At 35.9% G+C, this 24243-nt stretch overlaps 1 protein-coding gene across 1 annotated transcript in view; it reads right to left on the bottom strand.

Annotated features, from left to right (window-relative positions):
- Window positions 1–13473, bottom strand: part of Cse1 (chromosome segregation 1) — a 106692-nt gene extending 93219 nt beyond the window's left edge. Inside the window, exons 1-3 of the mRNA XM_081738190.1 lie at window positions 13315–13473; window positions 10225–10318; window positions 3355–3500 (exon numbers count right to left, since the gene is read on the bottom strand). Coding sequence (XP_081594316.1) covers window positions 3355–3500; window positions 10225–10309 — 231 coding nt within the window. The 5' untranslated portion in view covers window positions 10310–10318; window positions 13315–13473. The remainder of the gene's footprint in view (window positions 1–3354; window positions 3501–10224; window positions 10319–13314) is intronic.
- Window positions 13474–24243: the final 10770 nt, after the last annotated feature.

The raw sequence follows: 24243 nt of genomic DNA, 5'->3' as shown, positions 1-24243 counted from the left end.
GAACACATCAGCCTGTTGAAACTTGAAGTCAGTTGTGTATCTTCTTCAAAGACAACATTCACTTTAAATACTTGAGCAGAATCAAAATACATTAATCTTTCATGTGAGCAATTTATTGCGTGCATTTCTGAAGAGAAATGGTGAATTGGAAAATTAGTTGAGAATTCACAGGAATATCGTGTCTAATGTGAATTTCCTTCATCCCCATGGAGCCACGAAAAAGGTTTTTCTGGCCGAAAATACCTGGCACATGCTGGATTCCATACGAAAACTGCATCATTAATATTGGAGTACCCAGTATTTCAAGTGGTACTGGCAGAAATTACAGCATTTTTGAAGAATAAATTCAAGCTACTGAGAAGACCTTCTCTAAAATTTGTGATAAGAGATCTTAGGCTCAATATTTCAAATTGCTTAAAATCAACCAAAGATATAAATGTTATTTGTGTATTATATAACGATAGTTCACTATTGTTCAGTGTTTCTTTTATTAAATCAAACAGCACTATATAGGCTGCGTAATAGGCACATATTGTTTTAAAATAACTTTATAAATTGCATTTAAGGAAGAGTTTCTACTTTATTATTATTATTATTTTCATAAGAATCATCAATCATTGTAGAGGAACATACTTAGCCATGCAAGTCATATTACTAGAAAATTAAATAATATCAGACTTGAATTATGTTCTTCTTCCTTCCTTCCTCCATATCAAAAAACACCCTCCTAATTTTTTATATAATAAACAGGAATACCAGAGCTACTTATTTTGAAAATCTGAGGTGGTTGTTAGGTGGGCCTTTTTCAGAAATAATTGAAAAATTTTGACATTACTTTTTTCTTTTTTCTCTCTGATGGTTAAATTCACATGTTTGCTGACATTGACACTCAATCCAGCACTTCAAGGCACTTTGTCACTGTTGTAAAATTCTGTGACTAAATTAAAGGTGTTTCCAGGAATACTAAATCCTTTTTTAGAACCAGGTTTGGCTAAAATACAATGATCCTTTCTGATCTTCTGGGCTTTACGAACGAGATACTTGGTTTTTGAAATGTTTCAACAGTTTTCATAGTCGTCCATGATTTTGGGAACTAACGACAGAATCTGAGTCTTTCAGCAATGGAACTTGAAGTTTCAGATTTCTGGCATAATTCAATTATTCAGTCACCTCAGTCTTCACAATTATAAACATTTTCAACACGGAAAGTTGGAAACAGACATTGGAAATTTGGGGGTTTTGTGCAAAAAGTGCCTAAATCCGCCCTTAACTTACATTGTGTTATAATTTGTTTTTCTTGAACACACCAAAAAACACCCTCCTAATTTTTTGTCAAAAAGGAACACCAGAGGTACTTATTTTGAAAATTTGAGGTTGATATTAGGTGGGCTTTTTTCAGAAATAGTTGCCAAATTTTGATATTTTTTCTTCTTTTTTCCTCTTTGATGGTGAAATTCATATGCTTAGCCCCACTTGGGCAGTTCATTACTACAATATTTTAAATGCTACAAATTCTAAGATTGTTTTAGTGAAAATCATTTTCAAATAAAGTCAAATACTTTAAGTCGAAGGCGATAAAACCCCCAAATTTCGAATGGCTCCTATAGCAGTTCCCTTTGAGGTAGAGTTGTAACATTTTACAGATGTGTTATGTTTGAGTACCACAACACATGTACAAAGTTTGAATAAAATTTAAAACATGAGCCACATTTTAGTTTCAAATTTGATTTCATGTGGAATGAGACATATAGGAAATTTAGTGTGTCTCGTGTTTGTACCCTAATAATTTAAACTTAAAATACCGAAAGTTGTACCATGTAATGTGTATGTGGTACAGGCACACACGAACAAATGTGGATCGAGTCATCCCAGGAGCCTTAGTAATGTTAGCCAAATATGAATATCATATATATTGATTTAGAAGAAAGATATAATTCATGTATAATAAAATAAAGGTTTCAAAATGTCTTATATGGCAAATATTTTCCAGCGCAAAATAAAGGGTTTTATTGAAAATGAAATGAAATCTTTAAGTTTTACGTCCCACGATTATGCCGGTTAGGCTAAAGGAAACTGTGATGAGTGAAATGGTGGAATGTAGAAAGTGGGAGGAAACGAGAGAACCCAGAGAAAAACCCACGATCACAGTGTGTGTCCACCACAAAGTCCACACGGCGCGAGCTGGGATCGAACCAGGGACCCCAAGCACCGGAGGTGAACGCTCTACCACTGAGCCACCGCGCCCCCCTAAATGGTTTTATTGTTGAAGTTACTTCCGATACTTTGCGCGTTCAATTACGGGGATTTCTCTAGCACTAGCAAGATCGTTCTTTCCCGGAAATGAATTTGAAACATTAACAAAAAGATAATTTATATTTTATAAAGTAAATGTTTCAAAATGTCTTAAATGAAATTAAATATCTTCCAGATCCGATGCTTTGTGCGTTCAATTGGGGAAATTTCCCGAGCACTTCTTTCACGGCGGGTTTTCCCCGAAAATGCAGCTTTCTTTACTGTACATTGAAACTTCCACTAGTACGGAAGTTTAAATTCAGCACTTGAAGTAGTTTGAAATAGCGTTACACAGTCTTCGGAACTCCGAGCATTAGGCTTCTTAAATTTGACAAAATTTTTTACACTGTTGCTGATGTTGATTCTACAGAATGCTTATTTGAAGAGTAGCAACTAATGACTGAACTAAACTACTGTTGTTGGAAAACCAAATGTTACTGAAGAATACTTGTGTTACCATCAAATGTATGAAATAATACTAATACCTTTACTAATGTATTTACATATTTACTGGCGATACAGGCACATGTGGCCTTAAACTCGTCAAATGTATGAAAGATAACGTTCCCCGGCGTCGCCGAGCACACTATTCACGGAAAGTATTTTCTAAAATATAAAATTGCATATTGTACTTCAAATATGCTAAAAACCCAAACCATGTATTAATTTGTTCTATAATTATCTCTAGCTAGGGTAAGCGTTTTTATTCATTCAGTGCAATTAGAACTTTATATAGGTCTAACGTTGAATGTTGTTGTATACTTTAACATGAAAGCATCTAATTCGCCCAAGGAAGGTCCAAAATCTGATAAAAATCACTTTCAATGTGATCACCTTAGTTGTACCAATAGTGTACTAATAATGAGCTCAAAAACCCAGGCGGGTTTTAAAGTGGGTTTTTCAGGTGGCTCCAACCCGAATGGGCTCACTTGGGCAAACCCTGATCCTGAAATTATAATAAATCTATTTCTACACTAGACATCTACTTTAACTAGTTTCTAGTTTATTGAAAATGTATCAATTATGCTAAATCACTAAATATATACAACGATCAATACATACCACTTTCCAATTCCTTTTGATGTAGTTTTTAAATGTCACTGCTCCAGCGACTCGAATGATCATATCAGCATCTCTATTGTCTACCAAATGTAGCAGTAAGATTGGGTAGTTTTGATTCACTTCCACAGTTTCTAGAAATTTCTCAGCTGGAGAATAAACAGCAGCAATTATAAAATTACGCAATATGGCATAAGATTAACTTATTTTATTTATATTCAACAGCACGAAATATAGCTTTCAGTCGTATTATTATATCATCAATATTACATTCATTCCGTGGAGCATTTGATCAAGTCTTGAGCCTATCTAGGAAAGCAACCCACCTGGCGCATCCTACTTTAGGATTTCGCTCCATAGTTTCCCCTGGAGTGTTTTGCACTTCTCCCAGCAATGCTGCACTGATGCTAAACCCTGACAAGAAAGGATTCATCTACGTCCGTACACGCACAGCTTCCATGTTGGCATCATTACTATGAAAATAATGTTCCCTGGGATGGTTTATCAGTGGGTGGAACAGGTGGTAATTAGGGGGTGAATATGTTGTGCGATAAGGATTCGAAGGCACAATCATAAATTTGCGAAAGGGTGAGACGGTGCAGAGACAGAAAATGGATGCTAGAAACCCCTATGCTGCCAGAAAATGGATGCCATCACCTTCTCTGCTGACGGTTGCACACGAAATTTTTTGGGTAGAGGTGACACATCCCATGCTTCCATTGCACCGACTAATCCTTCGCTTTCAGGGCGTAATGATGAACCCATGCCTCGTCCTAGGTGATCCAATTATTCAGAAAGTCCTATGTGTCAGCACGAATACGGATCAAGTGAACCTCTAAAAACTGAGATCGACAGTCAGATGTAATGGATGTGCGGATAACCTCCTCACTTTAAGACGCCATGGATAATAGAATGAACATGCTTTGTTGATATTTTCACACGCTGGAATATGGTGTTCATAGTCACGTGGCGATTATTCGAAACAATATTATACACGACTGTCACTAATTCATCTATTATTACTGTCTTTTCACAGTCAGCTAGAGCCTCATCAGACAATGATGTCCTACTCCGTTTGAATTCTGTCACCATGCATTTGATCGTTGCATATGTCTGAGCATGTTCCTCAATGTAACCAGCGTGTCCTCGTGAACTTTCTTTGCCAAATTGCTCTTGAGAAACAGATATAGAATCACAGCTCGTTCATCATTAACATTTTGACGCCATTACCACTACGCGGCACAAACAATCAGCTTCAAAGCACTTGGATCTTTTTTTCAGGACTGAGCTCCTCGCTGTTTTTAATTCCTTGCTACGAAGGCTCAAGACGTATCAAATGCTTCTTGTATATACTAGTGTTATTCTTCATCATCATCATTACGGAAACAATAATCATCATTCGTTACTCTAAAATGTGCAAATAAGCAATTACTTCCAGTAGAAAGTATCGTTAAGCGTAACCTACAATATATCAAAATAACATATCTCAACACGAATCCTAATTTAGAAAAAAAGCCAAACTGTGTTTTCTCCTACATACACTTCATTTGAAAGCAACTCTTAGTTACGAATACACCACACTTACCCTAACTGAGCTGACCTACGTGGAACAAGACCTATACTGTATTAACCTAAATGTCAAGTACGGTATTAGCCTAAATTGAATTGGCTATACTTTGCGAAATAGCGTATTACTCTAATAGTGGAATGTCAGTCTCATAAACACATAATCGTTAAGAGGGTGTAGGGTCAGTAAGGGTAATTATGAGACACTTGTGATGGAGGGTAATTATAAGACATCCTTCATGATCTTCAACCACTGTAGGATAAATACAAATTAAGAGCACAGGCACTTAGTAACATCCTTCACAATGCTCTGTCTTCATTTTTAAGTTTGTTTACAAAAGTTTGGATGTACCAATTTTTTTTAACGAACTCATTTAATATATAATTTGAAATTCGAAATCGTATTATTAACATTTATATATACTCGTGCAGAAATATTGTTAAACCAATGGGTGTTGGTGGAAGCCTGGTAGGTCAAAAGTTATAGAGTAAGTTGAATTTGTTCCTTGGGCTTTTGTTTCAGAGTTACAAATCTTTTTGTTGTACTTCATTTTGCTTATATGAAATGTAATAATGAGACGCATGCTGAAAGCTCTGTATCCTAGTATGTTAAGTTTCAAAAAAACTGTATTCTATAGTTTAAGTATTCCTATAATCTTATTTCTTAGTAACTTTTAAAGCTCTAGACCTACATTATTTTGCTGAAGATTCCTAGACTGCACATCAATACACTAAACATAAAGAGATAGAAGTAGCCTAAATTGGTTTTAGTGAACAGCCTAGAACTTGGTGTAAATTTGTTTCATAAGCCTGTTTTGTGACCTGAAACTGTAATTTCCTGTTTTCTAAAAAAATAAATTATTACACTAGAATTCATTTCCATAGAAACAAATTCAGGCTTGAATGCCACTTGTTATTTATACGCAAAAAAACTTGATAAATAATTCTGACTGGATTAAGCCACTTTTGTAACTGTGTATACCGCTTTAAAAGAGATAAATCCTAGTTGCCAATTTTGAAGTGCACTCATTTGGCGTAATTATTTAAACTGAACAACTATTAAACAAAGTAACGAAAATCCTGACTTGTAGCCAATTTCTGAAATCGCATCTATTTCAGATTTGAAATTAAACATTTAAATTGCATACTCCTTTTGTTTAGCCCAAAATGTGTAATTCACCAATTCATTTAAAAGTTCCAAGTTCTTGCTAAAGCAGTACACCAGCAATGAAATTTAAGGTTATTCTATGCTACATTATTGTTTCATATTATAGAAGATTGCACTATAAAATGTTTTAATTAGAATACAAGACTGAAATTCGGTATCTGATTTTATTAATTCCAGATAATGTCAAATTACAAGTTATTGATCATCCTGTTTGATATCTGAAATTAAAGAAGAGAATTTAGTTGTTTCCAAGAACAAGAAGAATGTGAAAACTATTCTGAATTAATATTCATACATATTAAATATGTAACTTTTTAAGTCTGTAAACGAATTCAAATCTATTTTACGTAATTATTGACAATCAAATAAATAATCAAGTCCTTTAGTTTTGTTGTTTACTTGGAAAAGGGGTGGAGGGGGGGAAATATTGGAACACCTCATTCTTTTTGTGACAGCAACGTAAATTACTTAGCAGCCCATTTATTGTATTCAACCTAATTGTCTAAACTATTAACAATAATATGGCACACGTCATACTAATAACTCTCCTCTTACAACAGCATTGCACTTCATAACAACGAAGGATATCCTAGCTGTCAACTTTATGCATTTATATCGTTTGCAGAGCAATTATTATTCCATGCATGTATTGTCACACTTTACTTTCCTCATTTTTTTAACATTAGAAAATTTGGCAAATACACATCACTCTTTATGCCAATCACGCTGACTTACTCAACTGTGGCATTACTACTAACTACATGATAATGGACCACGAACTATATACATATGAATATGCAAACACTAATGTAAAAAAATATATATACTTGACTGCACTTTCAGGATAAATCTCAGAACATTTTTATCATTATGGAGAGTAGGGAAAAAAATCGGCCATGATCATCAATACTATTAACAATAAACGATGATTATAGATCAGTCCTTAATAACGAAGGGCAGCAAGCTGACACTCGTAATCCACATACAAATGAGGCTACAGTAGTACATCTTGCTATTATGGTATTTTCATATTGTTAATTAATATAGCTATTCTGCAGTTTCTAAAGATTCTCGTGGAAATATTTTTACGTTCCAAGATCTCCCGACAATTATTTGATTGATAGAAATATATTATTAGATATGTTAGTATTAAAGAAATTTAGAATTTTATGCTCGAAAAATTATCAACTATTGAAGGTTACGTTAGACTATAACAACAAAAACATGAAGGAAGTAAGACGGAAACAGTTCGATGTTATCCTCATGATTGAATTAGTAAACTATTAAAACAGATTGCGACGGTAAACATTTTCATTCAAATAAACCAATATTATACGCATAGTCACTAAGTTTACACTATTGTCAATGGTAACTATAGGGTGGGTCATGTGATACATGACCATAGGCTAGAATAACACCAGAAAACCGAATCTGAAGTCAAAATGCATTTATCTTTATGTGGTAAACAGTTATCCACAATTGAAGTTGTAAATTTGACTGCGTTTCTTTTGTGTTGCAGGTTGTGAATCATGCCGTTAACGAGGGACGAACGCATCCAGATTATCAAAATATGGGGCGGGAGGAGTGCCCGAGTGGCTGCCGATTTCAATGCGCGTCATCCACAACGAGCAGCTGTATCGCATATTGCAGTGGCACGGTTATTGACCAAATTCGAGGAAACGGAAACAGTTGTGGATAGACCCCGTAGTGGACGGCCAAGGACAGCTACGGACGAAGAAACAGCTACTGCCGTGCTGGCCTCCTACACGAAGTCGCCGCAGCGAAGCACACGTCGTTTAGCAATGCAGTGTGCCGTGAGTCACAGTTCAGTGCATAGGGTGCTCCAAAGGTATAAGTGGCATCCATATAAGATGCAATTGCAGCAACATTTGTCGGGAGGACGATCCCGATCGTCCCGTCCAGTTTTGCGAGTGGGCTACTGAGAAATTGAGGGTAAATCCGCAGTTCGCTATGCAGATACTTTTTTCGGATGAAGCCCATTTCTACGTAAATGGTGAGGTCAATAGGCAAAACATACGCTATTGGTCCCGTGACAACCCCGCTTGGACAGATCTCTCGAAAATGACCGGTGCAGGGAAATCTATGGTATGGGCAGGCATATGGGGAACAAAGATCGTCGGTCCGTTTTTCATTCCAGGAACGTTAAATGCAGACCGATAGCTCGCGTTGTTGCAGGAAAACATAATGCCGGCTCTGATGTCCGAGAATGGTACCTTCCCCAGGTTCTTCCAACAAGATGGTGCACCTCCCCATTATGGCATCCAGGTGCGTCAGTTCCTGGATGAGCAATTCCCTGGGACGTGTATTGGGATAGATAGAATCATGAGGTTAGCATCGTATGAACTTAAGCTGTACATAGCAACTTAAAAATGAAAAAGAAACAGTTACATGGGGCGCAGATTAGGAATATGCACGCAATAGAAAATTGTAATCAACCGTAAAATGAATGAAGAACAAATAAAAGGGTTTATCCGCATATTCAACTCAATGGCAGCTACACTGCACAATTTAACAATACGGGTGCCACAAGTCCTAACCACGCACAGAGCAAGTCTAATGTATCGTTACCGGTAAAATCGATAGGCCTATTAAAGTCAAGTCACACAAATGTTAGAATAACACTATAGCTATTTCCACTTTCTTTCTTAGTTGTTTTCTTGTAACTCAGCCAAATATTTGTATATTTTTATGTAATAAACACAAAATAACGAAGACTTCTTTGTCTCACAATTGGACTCCTTCATACCTCGATATCACATACAGAAAGCTGAGGACAAGTGTCTCGTAATTACCCTTTTGGAGGGAAATTATGAGACAGCACAAATTTGACATTTACTCATCAACTTATGAGATGACAGGAAATTTCTTGGCAGCAAATTGTTACTCTATTGGCCCCATAAACTGCTGTCTATGTTCACTGCTTTCAAAACTAAGCTGAGTAACGTGGAAAAGTTTTTACATATGCCTCATAATTACTTTCACTGACCCTAAGTATCCAATTCTCCTGATTAACTTTCACAACCAAACTGAATGAATTACTTATCAGGAAATAATCATACAAACTAAAAAAGTGAGTATTCGCCAAAACGCTTCAACAGATAGGAAGACGTAGGGATAAAAACTGAGACGTGCTATCTTTGAATGCAGGATGCCAGGATCACGGGATAATGTCGTGAGGCTGAAGGTAGAGATTATTTGGTGATAGAAGATTAAACTACGAGAACCATCCAGAAAGTAAAGAACGATGCGCATTGCGCAGACTCCCTACCATTACGATCGCGTGCGCGGTCACGCTACTTGTTTTTGCAGCGAATCAAAATGGTGGCACCAATAGAAAATCCTGCCAAATGATAAGTACGGAGTGTCATTCGTTTTCTAAACGCGCAGAAAGTTAATGCTATTGAAATATATAGGCAAATAAAGAATGTTTATGTTGATAGTGCAATGAACGAGTTATCAGTGAGGAAATGGTGCATTATGTTTAAATCAGGGAAGGGCAAGTGTGCACGGTGAAGACCGCAGTGGGAGGCTATCACTTGTTACGGAAGAACTGAAAGAAAAAAAATCAGGAAAACCGACGCTTCATTTCTTTCCAAAACTTAAGGAAATTTTGGGTGGAAAACAGTTCGCCAACTATGAGGAACTCAAGCAAGCAATGACGGCATGGCTCAAATCTTTGGCGCCAGATGAGTTTAACATCGGCATTGAAAAATTGGTCCCAAGTTATAACCAGTGTCTTGACATCTCTGGCAATTAGATTGGAAAGTAGAGTAAGGTCCTGTGGCTTTGTAAATAAGGATTTGTGCTGATATCTTTTATTTTTATTTAACCAGGCCTAAACATTTACTTTCTGGACGACCCTCGCCATGGAATTATAACAAAACGTATAAATTACACATTCCTTCGACTTAGAATCAAGCTTATAATCCACGAAGCACGAACTGATATCCATTTCTTAATATCGTCATAATTTGCCTTCGACCTATACACTCAAGTCATTAGATTAGATTAGTATTAGTCTCTAAGTTTTTTTTTTTTTTTTTTTTTTTTTTTTTCGTGTAATGCAAATTCGGACCTGAATCCTTTTGTAAATGTATGAACAATCAATGGATACTTACCTGGTTTCCTTACGTCTGGAACTGGAGACAGTGTCTGCTGAAGGTATCCAGCCAGAGTCTGAATGTTCCCATCGTTCAGCTCCATTATGTTAAACTGGAAAACATTACTGCCGTTAGGAAGAAAGAAAAACTAAACTAAAGGGGAACATTTAACAATAATACGGTATCATCGATGTGTTTCTGTGATAATAATCAATTATCACGCTTTTAGTCGTGACCTAGCACAAGTTGGTTTGTGGTTTTTGCACAGTCACTTTTATGGCACACCCCCGGACGGGCATTTATACCTATAGAGAAAAATCCTCGTAACGTGAATTTGTACACATAAATACAACTATTACTTTAACCCTTAAAAACATATTTTTTAGTGTAAGAAATTACTTGTTATCCCGAGTCATCTCGTTGCGTTTGTAACTTTTCTATTCCTTTGTACTTATCACGAAAGAATCCATCTATTAATGTTCAAAGTACTTACTTATTTCGCTCAACAGAAGATGTCTCTAGGGCAGTAGCGTAGCCAGGATGTGTGTTTGGGGGGGGGGGGGGCAAGTGCTGTTATAGGTACATATAGAAACATTACAAACAAAAAAATATATAAAAAATTACAAATGTCGAAGTACCAAAGTACATTGTCAGACCTCTTTGGGGGGGGGGGCTCGGCCCCTCTGCCCCCCTTCCCTCCTACGCCACTGCTCTAGGGGTATTGTAGAGTGTACGTGGCTTGTGCTACCGCGTCACTAACATATCTTTGTTGAATTTTACGTAGTTCTCTGTATCGAGAATACTCGGAATAAAAATCCTGATACCAAATTTGAAACGTTATTTCATTGTATATTGCACAACACATCATGTACATCATTTAGCAATAAAATTCGTCCCCGTATGAATATTTCACCTATACCTATACGTCCCTACAACCTTGCTCTTATAGCCCCGAGATAACTGGCTGGAAATTTCTTGGCTTCTTTTTCTACGCACTGGGAAAGAATTTATGAAGATATATTTTTGTTATGTACTCTTCTATATTCAAACAATTCAAATAAGCAATAACAAATTATGGACATTTTTTGCCAGAAAATTTCCTAACATTTAAGTAACTTAAAGGCACTTATTCCGAAGTTGGGCATCCGCTTTCGCCACGATTTTTCGCTGTTATCTCCTTTCTACACTTTCTGCAATTTGTTATTAGGTTCATTAATCCGTGCTCTTCACAAACTTTTAAAATATTTTGCTCGTTATCAACGTATTGCTTCACAAATGTTAAAACTGTTAGTTCATTGCCCTTGTACATTCGCCATGGTGATAATATAAATGCCCGTTTCTTTCCCTCAATGCAACTGTTTGGTTACCTTGCGCCAAATAGTTCCCTCCGCTCGGCGTATAGTCCCATGTTTATAACCGCTTTTATATAACAAATAAACATACTTTTCGAGACTCTTATATATTATCAAGCACACAAACGATCAAATTATCCATATCTTTCCTGTAAATTTTAAAAATTCTGCTGGAAACGGACGCCCAACTTTGAAATTTAACCCAACTTAAAGGGTTAACAAACAATTTCCAAGACACTACGAGTGAATTTCGTAATAAATAATTGCATATAATAGGATGGCAGGTAATAAGATACCACGTAACCATTTCCAGAGCACATCACTTTCCACGCGTATTATGAATTTGTACGCAATTATTTGGCATGCGTCAAGATAATAACAGTCCAGAACGGTATAGGGAATCGTTCAAGGCAAGAAAAGTGAAAGCACATTGTTTATATATATATATATATATATATATGACTATTCTCAATCTACAAAAGTATCGGCGAGGTTCTATGTCTAGATCTACTCTGCGCCACTTAACACGGAAACAATAAAACCATTGAGTACTCGTATTTTACGGAACAATAGATTTGTAAAATTTACATAAGAAATATCGAATGTCACTTCCTTCCACCTTCCTACCCTTTTGATTTGGGTAATTCCTTGGTTTTAGCGCCCACTTAGCGCAGGTTGGATAGTGACTTTAAACCTGGTTACATGGATTATGTCCGCACACTATCTATATGCGTAACGGTTGAACCGCCCTATAGTTAATCCGTGCAAGTCAAGTTTTGGCACACCATTCAAAATAATAGTTGAAAAATTATAAGGGTTAACTTTACAATCCAAGTGGTATACTCACTCAAAAACGAGAAATTATACACTATTAATTTTATGAAAATGGATCAAAATTAGGCAAGAGTGCATTTTGTTGAGAACTACTGATTTTGTCACATTGTTGACATGCACGCAAGATAGGAATAAATAGGGTAGGGTCGTATCTTTGCCTCCACTTCTAAAACATCCAGCTTGTTTACGGTGTGTAGAAATACACCGCAGGTGAAAAATAGTATCTAATACTATCATCTTTCATATGCACTCCCTTATTTTATCCGTTGTAAAGCGCTTATAATAATTTTACACTAGTAACTCTACATTTGTAAACCTAAAATACGGTTGTATTACTTTGTAGTTTAATTATATAATCTGCAGATATGTTCATTATAGATATGCCTATTCGTGCAGAGTATTGAATTTCAGTTCTAACAAAAGGTTTCCAAAATTTGGTGTGCTGAAACTTGGCCAGAAGTAAATCTGCGGCAAGCAACGTAACTGCTCCCAAAAACAAACGAAAATTAAAAGGTACTTGCAATCAACTTCCTGACAAAATAATAATAATTATTCCTGTATGGTCTCATAAAATAGGCCTGTACGAAAAACATAAAATGTCTGCAATGCAGGAAATACGAGCTCTGGTGTGCAGATTGAGTGTACCCCAGCGAGTTGAAAATTTTAATTAAAAAAATGGAAATAAATTATTTCCTAAAATGTACGGAATTTCTGAAATTTCACAATCTAAACGCTCAAATTTAAGCATCACGATTGCTTTATGAATGTTAATGCAATACTTTCTTGAGTTATTCCTAGTCACGTTCTTTGTTACGTGCAAGTACCCGGTTTTCAACATGATTGGAAGTTTGGTAACATTCGTTACAAAACACAAAATCTAAAAGCTAATTATTTACGTTACTCAGACTCCTATTCTACTCACGTATATATACAACAAACTGATTAACAAATTCCTTCTAGGCTATTGTCACATTCCTCTCGACCGCCGAATTTCTCATGCCTTCCCACCTTCTTTAATAATTACGATCTAGAGCGCAATTCTGTTTTTGAAATGGCACATGGGACATTTCAAACTACTCGTTCATAATGAACCATATACAAACTGATTAGATTCATGGTCTACATGATTCGTTCAATTCATGAATCGTATCACATTCATTTCGTGAAAGATTATCATTATAAATATAACACCCCTAGAAAAAAATCTGTAAAGGTTTGCATAATCACAACACAACTCAAAATTTACGTTTTACTTTGCAAAAACCCGCATAGTGGTATGATTTGTCTTTGAATGTCTTTGTTGCGTTGGGCTACGATAATTTTCCAAAGAAATGTAGCCATTCTGTATATTCCAGTTCCAACAGACTTTTGCGGACCGGAACGCAGCGCAAAAGCAGGAAAACATTAAAACAAACTGGGCCTTCTGCAAAGTCGTTTAGACTAATGATTAGCATCATACTGGAGGCCTGCACCCGTCAGAATGACTCTGTATAAGAGGAACTGAAACTTATGCGTTCCGTTGACGCTAATCCGTACTTAAAGTGGCCTAGGAATGATAACCCTGATCGGTTACAAATGAATGAAGGTCTCGTCCGGGGGGGGGGGGGGGGACATGGTAACAGACAAAAGTTGTTTCGAGATAATGAGAATGTAAATTTTTCAAAAAAAAAAAATCTGCAGAATAGGTAATACAAAATGATACATAAAGTGCATGAAATATTTTTCTTCTAACCTTTTCAAACCACAGTTACACGAATGTTTGACCTAAATATTTTTCCAATGTTAAACAACGCATTAAAAAGATAATGGGCCTTATGCAGATTCGTTCTGACGCGTTATTAGTGCTATACTAAAGAATTCGACTAACATATGATTCCTGCAGTGGTGAAGCCTTTAGTATGACTCTAATCAAACGTCAAAACGACTCTGCATAAGGTCCAATATGTGCAAATTATGTTTTTTCACTTACCATATTTTACGTGCAATTGTCAATATTACAATGCTCATCGAAATATCGCTTCCAGCAACGAGAACAACTTTATATAATTGCTCTTGAATCCGAATCCGGGATCTATTTAGGCCCATGACGTCAGGTTCTTTTTATAATGAGGTCCCGAAATCTCGGGCCCTCTCTTTTGTCTTTTAAACACTGAGTTTTTGGACACGAGTAATGGGTTTGGAAAATTAATGTCAGGGATCTCTGAGCACAGTAGTAATGTAAATACCGGATCCCCGAACCGGAGGCCCAAAATTGGGACCCCGATGTTGGAATCGGGTCCTCTCTTTCCCTTGTAAGTACGAAGTTATTGGATACGGGTGGTAGCGTTAGAAATAGTCAGGGTCCCCTGAGCGCAGCGGTGAAATAGGGATCCCTGACATTTCCAAAGTCACTATTCATGTCCAAAAAACAACTCTATGTTTAAAAGGCCTTCCCTACCACAAGATGGTATATTTTCTGCACCAGAGGAGATCTGAAAATAAAGCAAAATATTGTAGAAAAAGAACTAGGTGAATAAAAGTATTAGGCCTTATGCAGAGTCGTTCTGACGTGTGATTAGAGACATACTAAAGGTATCGACTAACATATGTTTCCTGCAGTAGTCAGTTTCTTTTCAGTATGACGATAATCATTAGTCAAAACGACTCTGCATACGACGGAATAAGTTTACACTGCATTAATATTATGCCTAACTCAACAGGTGGTGTACAGCCAACACTATTATTCCTAATTTACAGCATTAAAATAACCGATTCACTGTCATAGGACGTTCTGTTGCTAATTGTTTCCCGCATAGCGACGCATATTTCCACTCTGTACATTATTAGAGTCAACGGGAGAAAATAATCAAGCCTGTCATTTAAAAGTTCTTGCATGTTCGGAAGTAAACGGGCACATATCCCCTTTTGCTCATCCTCACCAAAAGTCGTTTAGGTATTCATGATGGAATATCTGTCTAATAAAATTAATATTTGCACGTAAAATATGGTATCTACATAGGGTCATTTCAGTGCGTAACGAAAATAAAACAAATTATTATTAGTTAAATATGGTTTGGGGTAATGAGATCGTAAATATTTCCTCCACTTTCCAATAACGACTATTACCTACTTACACTAATAGCGTTTTGCTTGCAACTATTATCGTGCACAATGCTGCACGTAAACAATCGTATCTACAGTGTAATACCACATTGTACATGAAAGTTTGGTGCCTACTTTTGGTCACTTAATAATCAGTATGTCCTTTATTTTCAAACTTGCCACTGCTGCAAGTAAACAATCGTATCTACAGTATAATACCACATTGTACGTGAAAGTTTGATGCCTATTTTTGGTCACTTAAAAATCAGTATGTCATTTATTTTCAAACTTGCTCTGATCTCGTATATATTCTGGATCTTTATCGGAATCATAATCATTTTCCGAAAAACTATCTACATTGCTACTACTCATATTATTACCATTTTCTTCTGACGTGCTTGGAAACACCAGCTCCTGTCTTGCCGAAATCTTTGTTAGTACCATGTTTTACTTACAAGAGCTTGTATATACCATGACTTTCAACGCGTATTACTCTGCCATATATTTGTGGAGTGACAATTTTTTCCCATCGATTGACTTTAGTTATGCTGGAGTATACAGTCCTACTTATAACTCAAAACTAGCAAAAATGTCAGTTACCATGTCCCCCCTCACCCGAGCCCTTCAAATAAAACAGGGAAGCAAAGCAGAAAGAAGGTGATTGACGGACAGGCAGTGCCATATTCAGTAACAATTTTGCAAAAAATGGCGGAGTGTTACAATAGAAAACATGGAAAATGAATGACATGAGATCAGATACCTAACTTCAAGAACAAAATTCCTGAATATATAAATTTAGCCATATTTTATATAAATCTCACTCCTTCTCAACCAGTCCTCAAATTATCCTAGCCCAAAGCATATAGAGCTTATTTTTGGCAAACAAAATACCTGATCTTTCATTTTTAGGAGGCGGGCAATATACACTACCGAACTCTACGAAAGAAGAAAGTATTAATAAGAGTATTTTATGTAGTGATATCAGCATATTACAATGATAAACGCACTCTCACTTTTGAAGCTCTTTATACAAGAAAATACATAAATATATTTTACGAAAATTACTATACCTAAATTATTGTAGTGCAAAAAGTATTTTATCTTTGAATTATACATAGAACTTTATGATATATTTGTAAGAAGAAGCATCTATGACTTTTCTATACAGTGAAACCTCTCTGAGGCGGACAGCCATGGGTAATCAAAAATTGTCCACTATAGAGAGGTGTCCGCCTTAGAGAGTTTTCAATATTTTATGACGTATTCTTGTATTTTCTTGTATAAAGAGCTTCAAAAGTGAGAGTGCGTTTATCATTGTAATATGCTGATATCACTACATAAAATACTCTTATTAATACTTTCTTCTTTCGTAGAGTTCGGTAGTGTAAATTGCCCGCCTCCTAAAAATGAAAGATCAGGTATATTGTTTGCCAAAAATAAGCTCGTATATGCTTTGGGCTAGGATAATTTGAGGACTGGGAGAGAAGGAGTGAGATTTATAGTAGTAAACAAGGTAATATGCAATTAGAAAAAATATTTTTGCATGAATCATGTATTTACGAATATTACAAAAATGCCTGCATTGTCCTCCGGGATCCAATACTCTATGTTCAAGGCACAACATGGAAATAAGATGGCATAGTTCTCCGCTCTTTACACATTACTATTTACTACATTTTCGGTATGTTGTTTTAATTTGTGAGTTAATTGCAGTCCAGTAGTGTCTTTTTTGAGATAATATGTGTACCCTCAGGTCCAAAATACCAAACTAGTCTTCTGCTTGCTTCAGATTCCAGCGGGAGAGTACCATAACGTGTCATTCCAAATGGTGGGTAACTGTCAATCACTTTTGTGTGCTTGGGTGGGAGTGGGATGCAAGCAAAGGACATGAGAATGTTGTTAATCAGTGACTTCGTCTGGGTTACTGAGCAACCAGTTGAGGAGGCAAAATGTTGTCACAATGCTTTCTTGATGACACATGTATGAATTACTAAAATTTATTTTTACTGCACTTTTCAACTTGTTTCTAGAGAAATTCTCCGTAATACAGAGGTAAAAAATACCTATAAAAACAGGAAAGACTGTCCATGTCCGCTTTAGACAGGTTTGTCAATAAGTTTTTTTTCCTATTACAGTGTTTGGGGATTGCAAAATATGTCCGTTACGGGAGGTGTCCGCTTTATAGAGGTGTCCGTTAGTAGAGGTTTCACTGTATTTAAAATTTGCAACTCGATATTATTACATTCTTTTTCACATACTTGTAGTTTTCGGTTTGTTCTCTTATTATTTTTTCATATTTGTGGAATATTCTCTTTTAAACGTCTCTTTCTTACCTTCGACTTATTTCAATTCAATTGTATGATTATTAGATCACGTAGCTAAGTAATCCAAAGGCTATTATAGATGATCAAATATCTCACCAGGTAATGCATCAAATATTTCATCGAAGCGGAATTTGACCGTGTAAGATATCATGTTGTATACAATTTTTGGGTAAACTAAATGTTACAATTGTTCAAAAAACCTATTTTACATGGTCATAGTTTTCCATCAAATGTTGTATCAAACTTATCTTTGATAGTCATTTGGTCAAATAAGTTGTCTAAAACTTTTACAAGCACTATAGATGATCAAATAGAAACTTAATTTTGTTCTAATTTGTTTACATTTCTTCATTCAATTGTTACATTTGTTGGTAGGCATAGAGTGCAACGTAATACTCGCTTGAGGCAGTTATTTAAAATGTTTAAATATTAAATGTTAAAATAATCGATCAATTGATATGAACCTGCATGTGATATGTAAACTGATACTGACCTGTAGTCTCTGCCCTTGTCAGCCTAAAGTCACCCACAGTTTTTTCCAATGCTTCTTTGCATTTGCACTTATTGCAGCTAATGCTATGTAAGTTTACAGTTACACAAAAGAGAATGATGCCATTAGGCGTCAATATGATTCCCGTGTCCACGTTTAGCGCCACTGCACAGTGATTTTCGTTTGCTTTCCTTGATTCAATAATGGATAGGAATAGAACATGTTTTGTTTCAAAACAGTTGTATAAAATGTTGTAACCAACCCAGAAGTTGCATACAACTTAGTATCATACATGTTCAAATTCCACTTTGCTGAAACATTTGATACAATATTTGATTATGTATAGCTGGCTTAAAATAGAACTCATGGACACGGAAAGCAGTTGAAATTCTTCAGATAAATACTAGCACTATCCTGATTTGCATAACAATCAATTAAAAAGTATTAGGGCTAAGTACCGCAGGTGGCCTCCCATAATTGGTGTAGATTAAGAATATTCCGTGAAATTAAGAAACATTTTAATTTCACTTTTCTTGGTTCTTCTGGTATGTCATCCCTTTGGCTCATGCCCAAATAATTTCGCACAGATTGACAATATGCGTGCATCTGATGTGTCTGGAATGAATATGTGCTATTTTATTATATATAATTATTTCTTCACGAAATTCACTCGTAATGTCTTCGAACTTATTTCTTAAGATCCAGGTTGGACTGTATCTTAATGAATGATGGATCAGGCTCCTTAGCACCACACGCGTTCAGTCTCTGAGACGGCTCTATATTAGACTGTAGATTATATTTAATTTTGTGACACTAAAGTTGTGTACTCTTTAACTTAACCCTCGTATTCACAAGAGGAATTCTTGGAATTAGCGCTTAACCAGCCGAAATTCGCAGAAGAGTGAAACCATGGAATTTTTCTACCCAGAAGTTGCCTCTCTTCTGAAGACATTTCAGCACCTCCCGTCGAACAGTATTTGGGAAGGTATTTGCTCGTTCCCTCACTCACACCTACGCAGTCTGCTATCCAAAGTACTAATATGTTTATTTATAAGTAATTAATTGATCATTCGTGTATTATATAGTGTCTACGTATTAATCACTCAATTAATAGACATTCAATCCTCTTAATGGTGTTTAGTTGGCTAAAATATTTAATAATAAGGTGTAGTTTTATGGGAACTATATCCCATAAAACGTTCGTATCAATACGCTCTTTTTGTCTGCACAAAACGTGAATGTGAAAGAGGCGGGCAGTTCGTCGGTAGTACTCAAAAAGACCAGGAACATATGCAATGTTCTGCTAAGAAATATGTGTCAGTGCTCAACGTAAACCACAATGGTCTTCTCTGTATCACAAAGTGATAGTGAAAAACAAGTTATTATTTAGAATTATCGACAAACGTGTGAAAACCACAACTGTTAATTATAATTTCTTCTGTACTTTTCTAACTCGTCTAGTGTGAGAAAAAACTGAAGGCGGCAACAGTGATTGGTATAACACGTTGAAATGAGACAATTATACTGATTGTCTGAGAATGAGAAAGCAGAAGTAAGGAGAAGAAATTTGGAAGCTTTCATCGATAGATGGAATATTTCTGCATCATCGCCTCATCGATATGAATTTCGTTTTCATTTACGCGATGCAAATAGTGTAACGCTACCCTCTAGGCGCGACCGTACTTTGTTTGAACATGGGCCAGCATATGAAATACCCACATAATATATGGTTATTGTGTAAAATTTAAGTATTGTCTGTGAATGTGAAATATTAATAATAAATCGATATCTTTCATAAAATCTTAAAATATTTTTTATCAAGAGCAGTGTAATATCAATTCTCTAATTTACATACGTAGTGCCATTAATAAGTGTTGTAAGTGTTCTGTTGTTTAGTTATTATTGGAATGTATTCCTAATATGCTGTGAATGAACAGGTAAGTATTTGAAATGCTTGTGACGATTATATGTTGATTTATAGGCTATGACGATAATAGAATATGGTACAACACCATGCTTATCTCTTAGACAACCACTGCGTGTTCAGGTTATTTTTATTATTTTTTGGTAGATTATCATCTTTTGGCTGCATGAGACATGTGTATTACCCGAACCAATGCTATTTGTGACGATTTGTTATTGAAATTTTAAGTCCAGATACAATCGTACAGGGTAATCCAGTCAGCGACGGTAGGTACACGGAGAAAAACCCTAGTTTTTTAAAATAACCCGACACCGAACCCGAACCAGTACACTCATAATTTTTGCTAATGTAAAAGCGCGCCTACGGACTACCTAATCCTAACCATTATTAAAAATTGTCTTCCTTTATTACCCGAGTTATTCCAAAAGTTTCCAAATAGAATGGTAGATTAGGCTCCAAGGTCATACCCACAATGAGGTGTGTATTGCCATGTTGTTTTAAAACAACAGCGGCCCAAAGTTAAATAGATTGAAGTTTCGAATAGATTCTCGGTTTTAGAAGACTAGGAGTGCACTAGTGTTGAGGATACTTGGATTGAAATTAGAGATAGCATTAAAAGTTCAGCAATAGAAAAATTGGTACACGCGGAAATACGTAGGAACAAATCATGGTTCGACCAAGAATGCATTAAACTAGAAGAGAAGAGAAAACAGGCATTACGGTGGCTACAAAATCCGAATGAAATAATTACACAAAATTTCGCAGATATCAGGCGGGAAACTTCCAAAACTTTTAGAACAAAGAAACGCGATTTTTTGAAAGTTAAAATTAAGGAACTTGAAGATAATAGTAAAAATAAAAATATTCGGGACATGTATAAGGGGATAAGCGAATTTACGAAAGGCTATCAACCTCGTGCTTATATATTAAAGAAAGCTGACGGAACAGTTCTCACTGATTCGGATAGCCTATTAAATAGATGGAAAGATTTCTTTGACGATTTGCTGAACACGCAGCCAAAAACTAATGCGCGTGGAGAAAAGGAGATACACACCGCAGAACCGTATATTCCAGAACCCAATCGAATAGAAGTAGAAGCCGCTATAAATAAATTAAAGAAACACAAATCTCTGGGTGTGGATGAAATTCCGGCTGAGTTAATTTTAGCTGGAGGCGAAAAATTGTGGAACAAGATACACAAATCTTCTTCTTATCTGGAACAAGGAAGAGTTGCCACAAGAGTGGAAAGAATCAATCATTGTTCCAATTCACAAGAAAGGCGACAAAACTGACTGTAATAATTATCGAGGCATTTCTCTTCTGTCAACATCCTATAAAATCCTCTCAAATATTCTATTAGCAAGACTGACCCCATACGCAGATGAAATTATTGGAGATTATCAGTGCGGATTTAGTCGAAATCGATCAACTATCCACCAAATATTTACCATTCGCCAAATACTCGAAGAAAAAGTGGGAATACATACCCCAATACACCAACTATTTATTGATTTTAGAAAGGCTTACGACTCGGTTAGGAGAGAAACATTATACAACGTTCTTACAGAACTTGGAATACCGAGAAAGCTAATTGGATTAATTAAGATATGCTTAAGTGAATCCCAAAGTAAAGTCCGGGTAGGAAAATTTTTGTCCACGAGCTTTCACGTCGAAAATGGCCTGAAACAAGGAGATGCGTTGTCGCCATTATTATTTAACTTTGTGCTGGAATACGCTATAAGGAAAATCAAAGATAGCAACCAGGGCCTAGAGTTGAACGGTATTCACCAGGTGATGGCATATGCTGATGATGTAAATTTAATAGGGGAAGATAGGAAACAGTAGAAATAAATGCAGAGATCTTATTAAATGCTGGCAGGGACATGGGTTTAGAAGTAAATGAAGAGAAAACTAAATACATGGAAGTGCGTCGGGACCGTAATACGGCAAATTGTGGAGGAGTTAAAATATTAAATAATACTTTTGATAAAGTGGATACTTTCAAATATTTAGGATCAATATTAACAGACGAAAATCATATTCACGAAGAAATTAAATGTCGACTAAAAGCAGGGAATTCGTGTTACTATTCGGTTCAAAATCTCTTGTCGTCGCGAATTCTGTCGAAGGATTTGAAGCTTAAAATATATAAAACGATAATCATGCCTGTTGTTTTGTATGGTTGCGAAACATGGTCACTTACTCTGAGGGAAGAACATAGACTGAAAGTATTTGAGAACAGGATCCTGAGAAGAATATTCGGACCCAAGAGGAACGACAATGGGGAATGGCGGAAACTTCATAACGAGGAACTACATACTTTATACGGTTTACCCAACATTGTTAGGGCCGTCAAGTTTAGGAGGCTTAGGTGGGCAGGTCATGTAGCTAGAATAAAAGAAAGTAGAAATGCTTTCAAAGTCTTGACTGGAAGACCCATCGGAAAACGACCATTAGGAAGACCTAGGCGCAGATAGGAGGATAATATTAAGATGGATCTCGCAGAGATAGGAATACAAAGTAGAAACTGGATGCAATTAGCTAAGGATAGAAGTCAGTGGAGAGCTTTTGTGAACGCGGCACTGAACCTCCGGGTTCCATAGGCCATAGAGTTAGTTAGTTAGTTAACTAAATCCTGGAATTTGTAATACAAATGAAAGTTTATTAACTAAATCGTTTACTAATCCCTTTCCATACATTCCATTATTTAAAAATCTTGGAGGCAATGTGCTTGATATCTTAATTAAATAACCTATACCTTTTGCATCATTTGGAATGAATTGTGAAAGCTTATTACATATTGATTACGCCTACTTTCTCATTATAAAAGTTATTATTATCAGCTTTTTTCTATCGATAACAATAAATCTATCTTTTAACATTCACCAAAATATAGTTATTCTTTACGAAGTTCTCTATCTATATTATGTATATCACCTATTTCTCCAGACTTTGGTCATGTTTTAGGGCTCGGAGGTAAGTTTCTTTTAATGTTCGTCTCCCAAATAGGTTTTATAATATCATTCGTTATATAACATTTCGCAATTCTACTAGACGCAGCTCTTCTACTATCTCGATTATAATTTTGAAATGCGGCTTGTGATCCTATTATAATTTCTTCATAATTTTTATAATTATCACCTTAATCCTCAATACCTTTAGTAGTATTCATTGTCAACTTCGTATAAACCTTCTGCTTCTTTATAGACTTTTCCATTAATTATTAAGTATCATCATTAACATGAAAATTTTTTATGTAGTATTTAACCATCCTGCTCAATATTTCTTATTCCAAAAACATTATCATTACTAAGGCCTGGGAGTTTGTTATACATATATTTATTATACATGGAAATCGGATAATGGGGTGAGATCTTCACGTATCAGGCGAAAACCAGCTGAAATAAGCATTTTCCAATTTGGAAACATCTTTTTTCACTTTTCTAATGGTAAGGCATATTTCTATATATATTTTGCAATATACTTGCACAAAATCGATAATTTTTAAACTTTTTCTTATATGCCTTCTGCCAAAGTAATAAAATCCGCGTTCTCGCTGTGGTCGATTGAACTTGCATCAGACTCTGCGAAACGCATTTGGTTTTCTATCAGGTTAAAATTTAGTACGTGATAAATAATGCCGCCTTGCGTTGTAATGCCGAAAATCGTTTAAACAAAATCTCCCTGGTCATTTCTGAACGTGCACGCGACAATCACAACTGTCCTTTTTCCTTTACATTTTTCCTTTTTAACGAAAACAAACAAATTAGCATTTTGTGCTGAAAAAATAGTTATTTTTCGTCAGTCAAAGTAGTTTTAGCCAGGCGTGCAGCGGAGCAAGTATTGAGAATGCCTCCTGTGAAGAAATCTGTTCGTTGAAGTTAAGAGCATACGTTCCAGAACTTGGGAGCGATGTGTCCTCTACAGCGTTCTGTAAATTCTGTGAATCCAGTGTGGGATATTCGAAGAGATCTTCTGTATTGCAACAGTTAGATACGACAAAACATAAAAGAAATGTATGTAGGAAGAAAG

The sequence above is a fragment of the Thermobia domestica genome, chromosome 2 (assembly GCF_964235325.1).
Source record: "Thermobia domestica chromosome 2, izTheDome1.hap1.1, whole genome shotgun sequence".
Taxonomy (NCBI): Eukaryota; Metazoa; Arthropoda; class Insecta; order Zygentoma; family Lepismatidae; genus Thermobia; species Thermobia domestica.
Note: the sequence above shows the minus strand (reverse complement) of the source record. Positions and strands in the feature narration are given on the sequence as shown.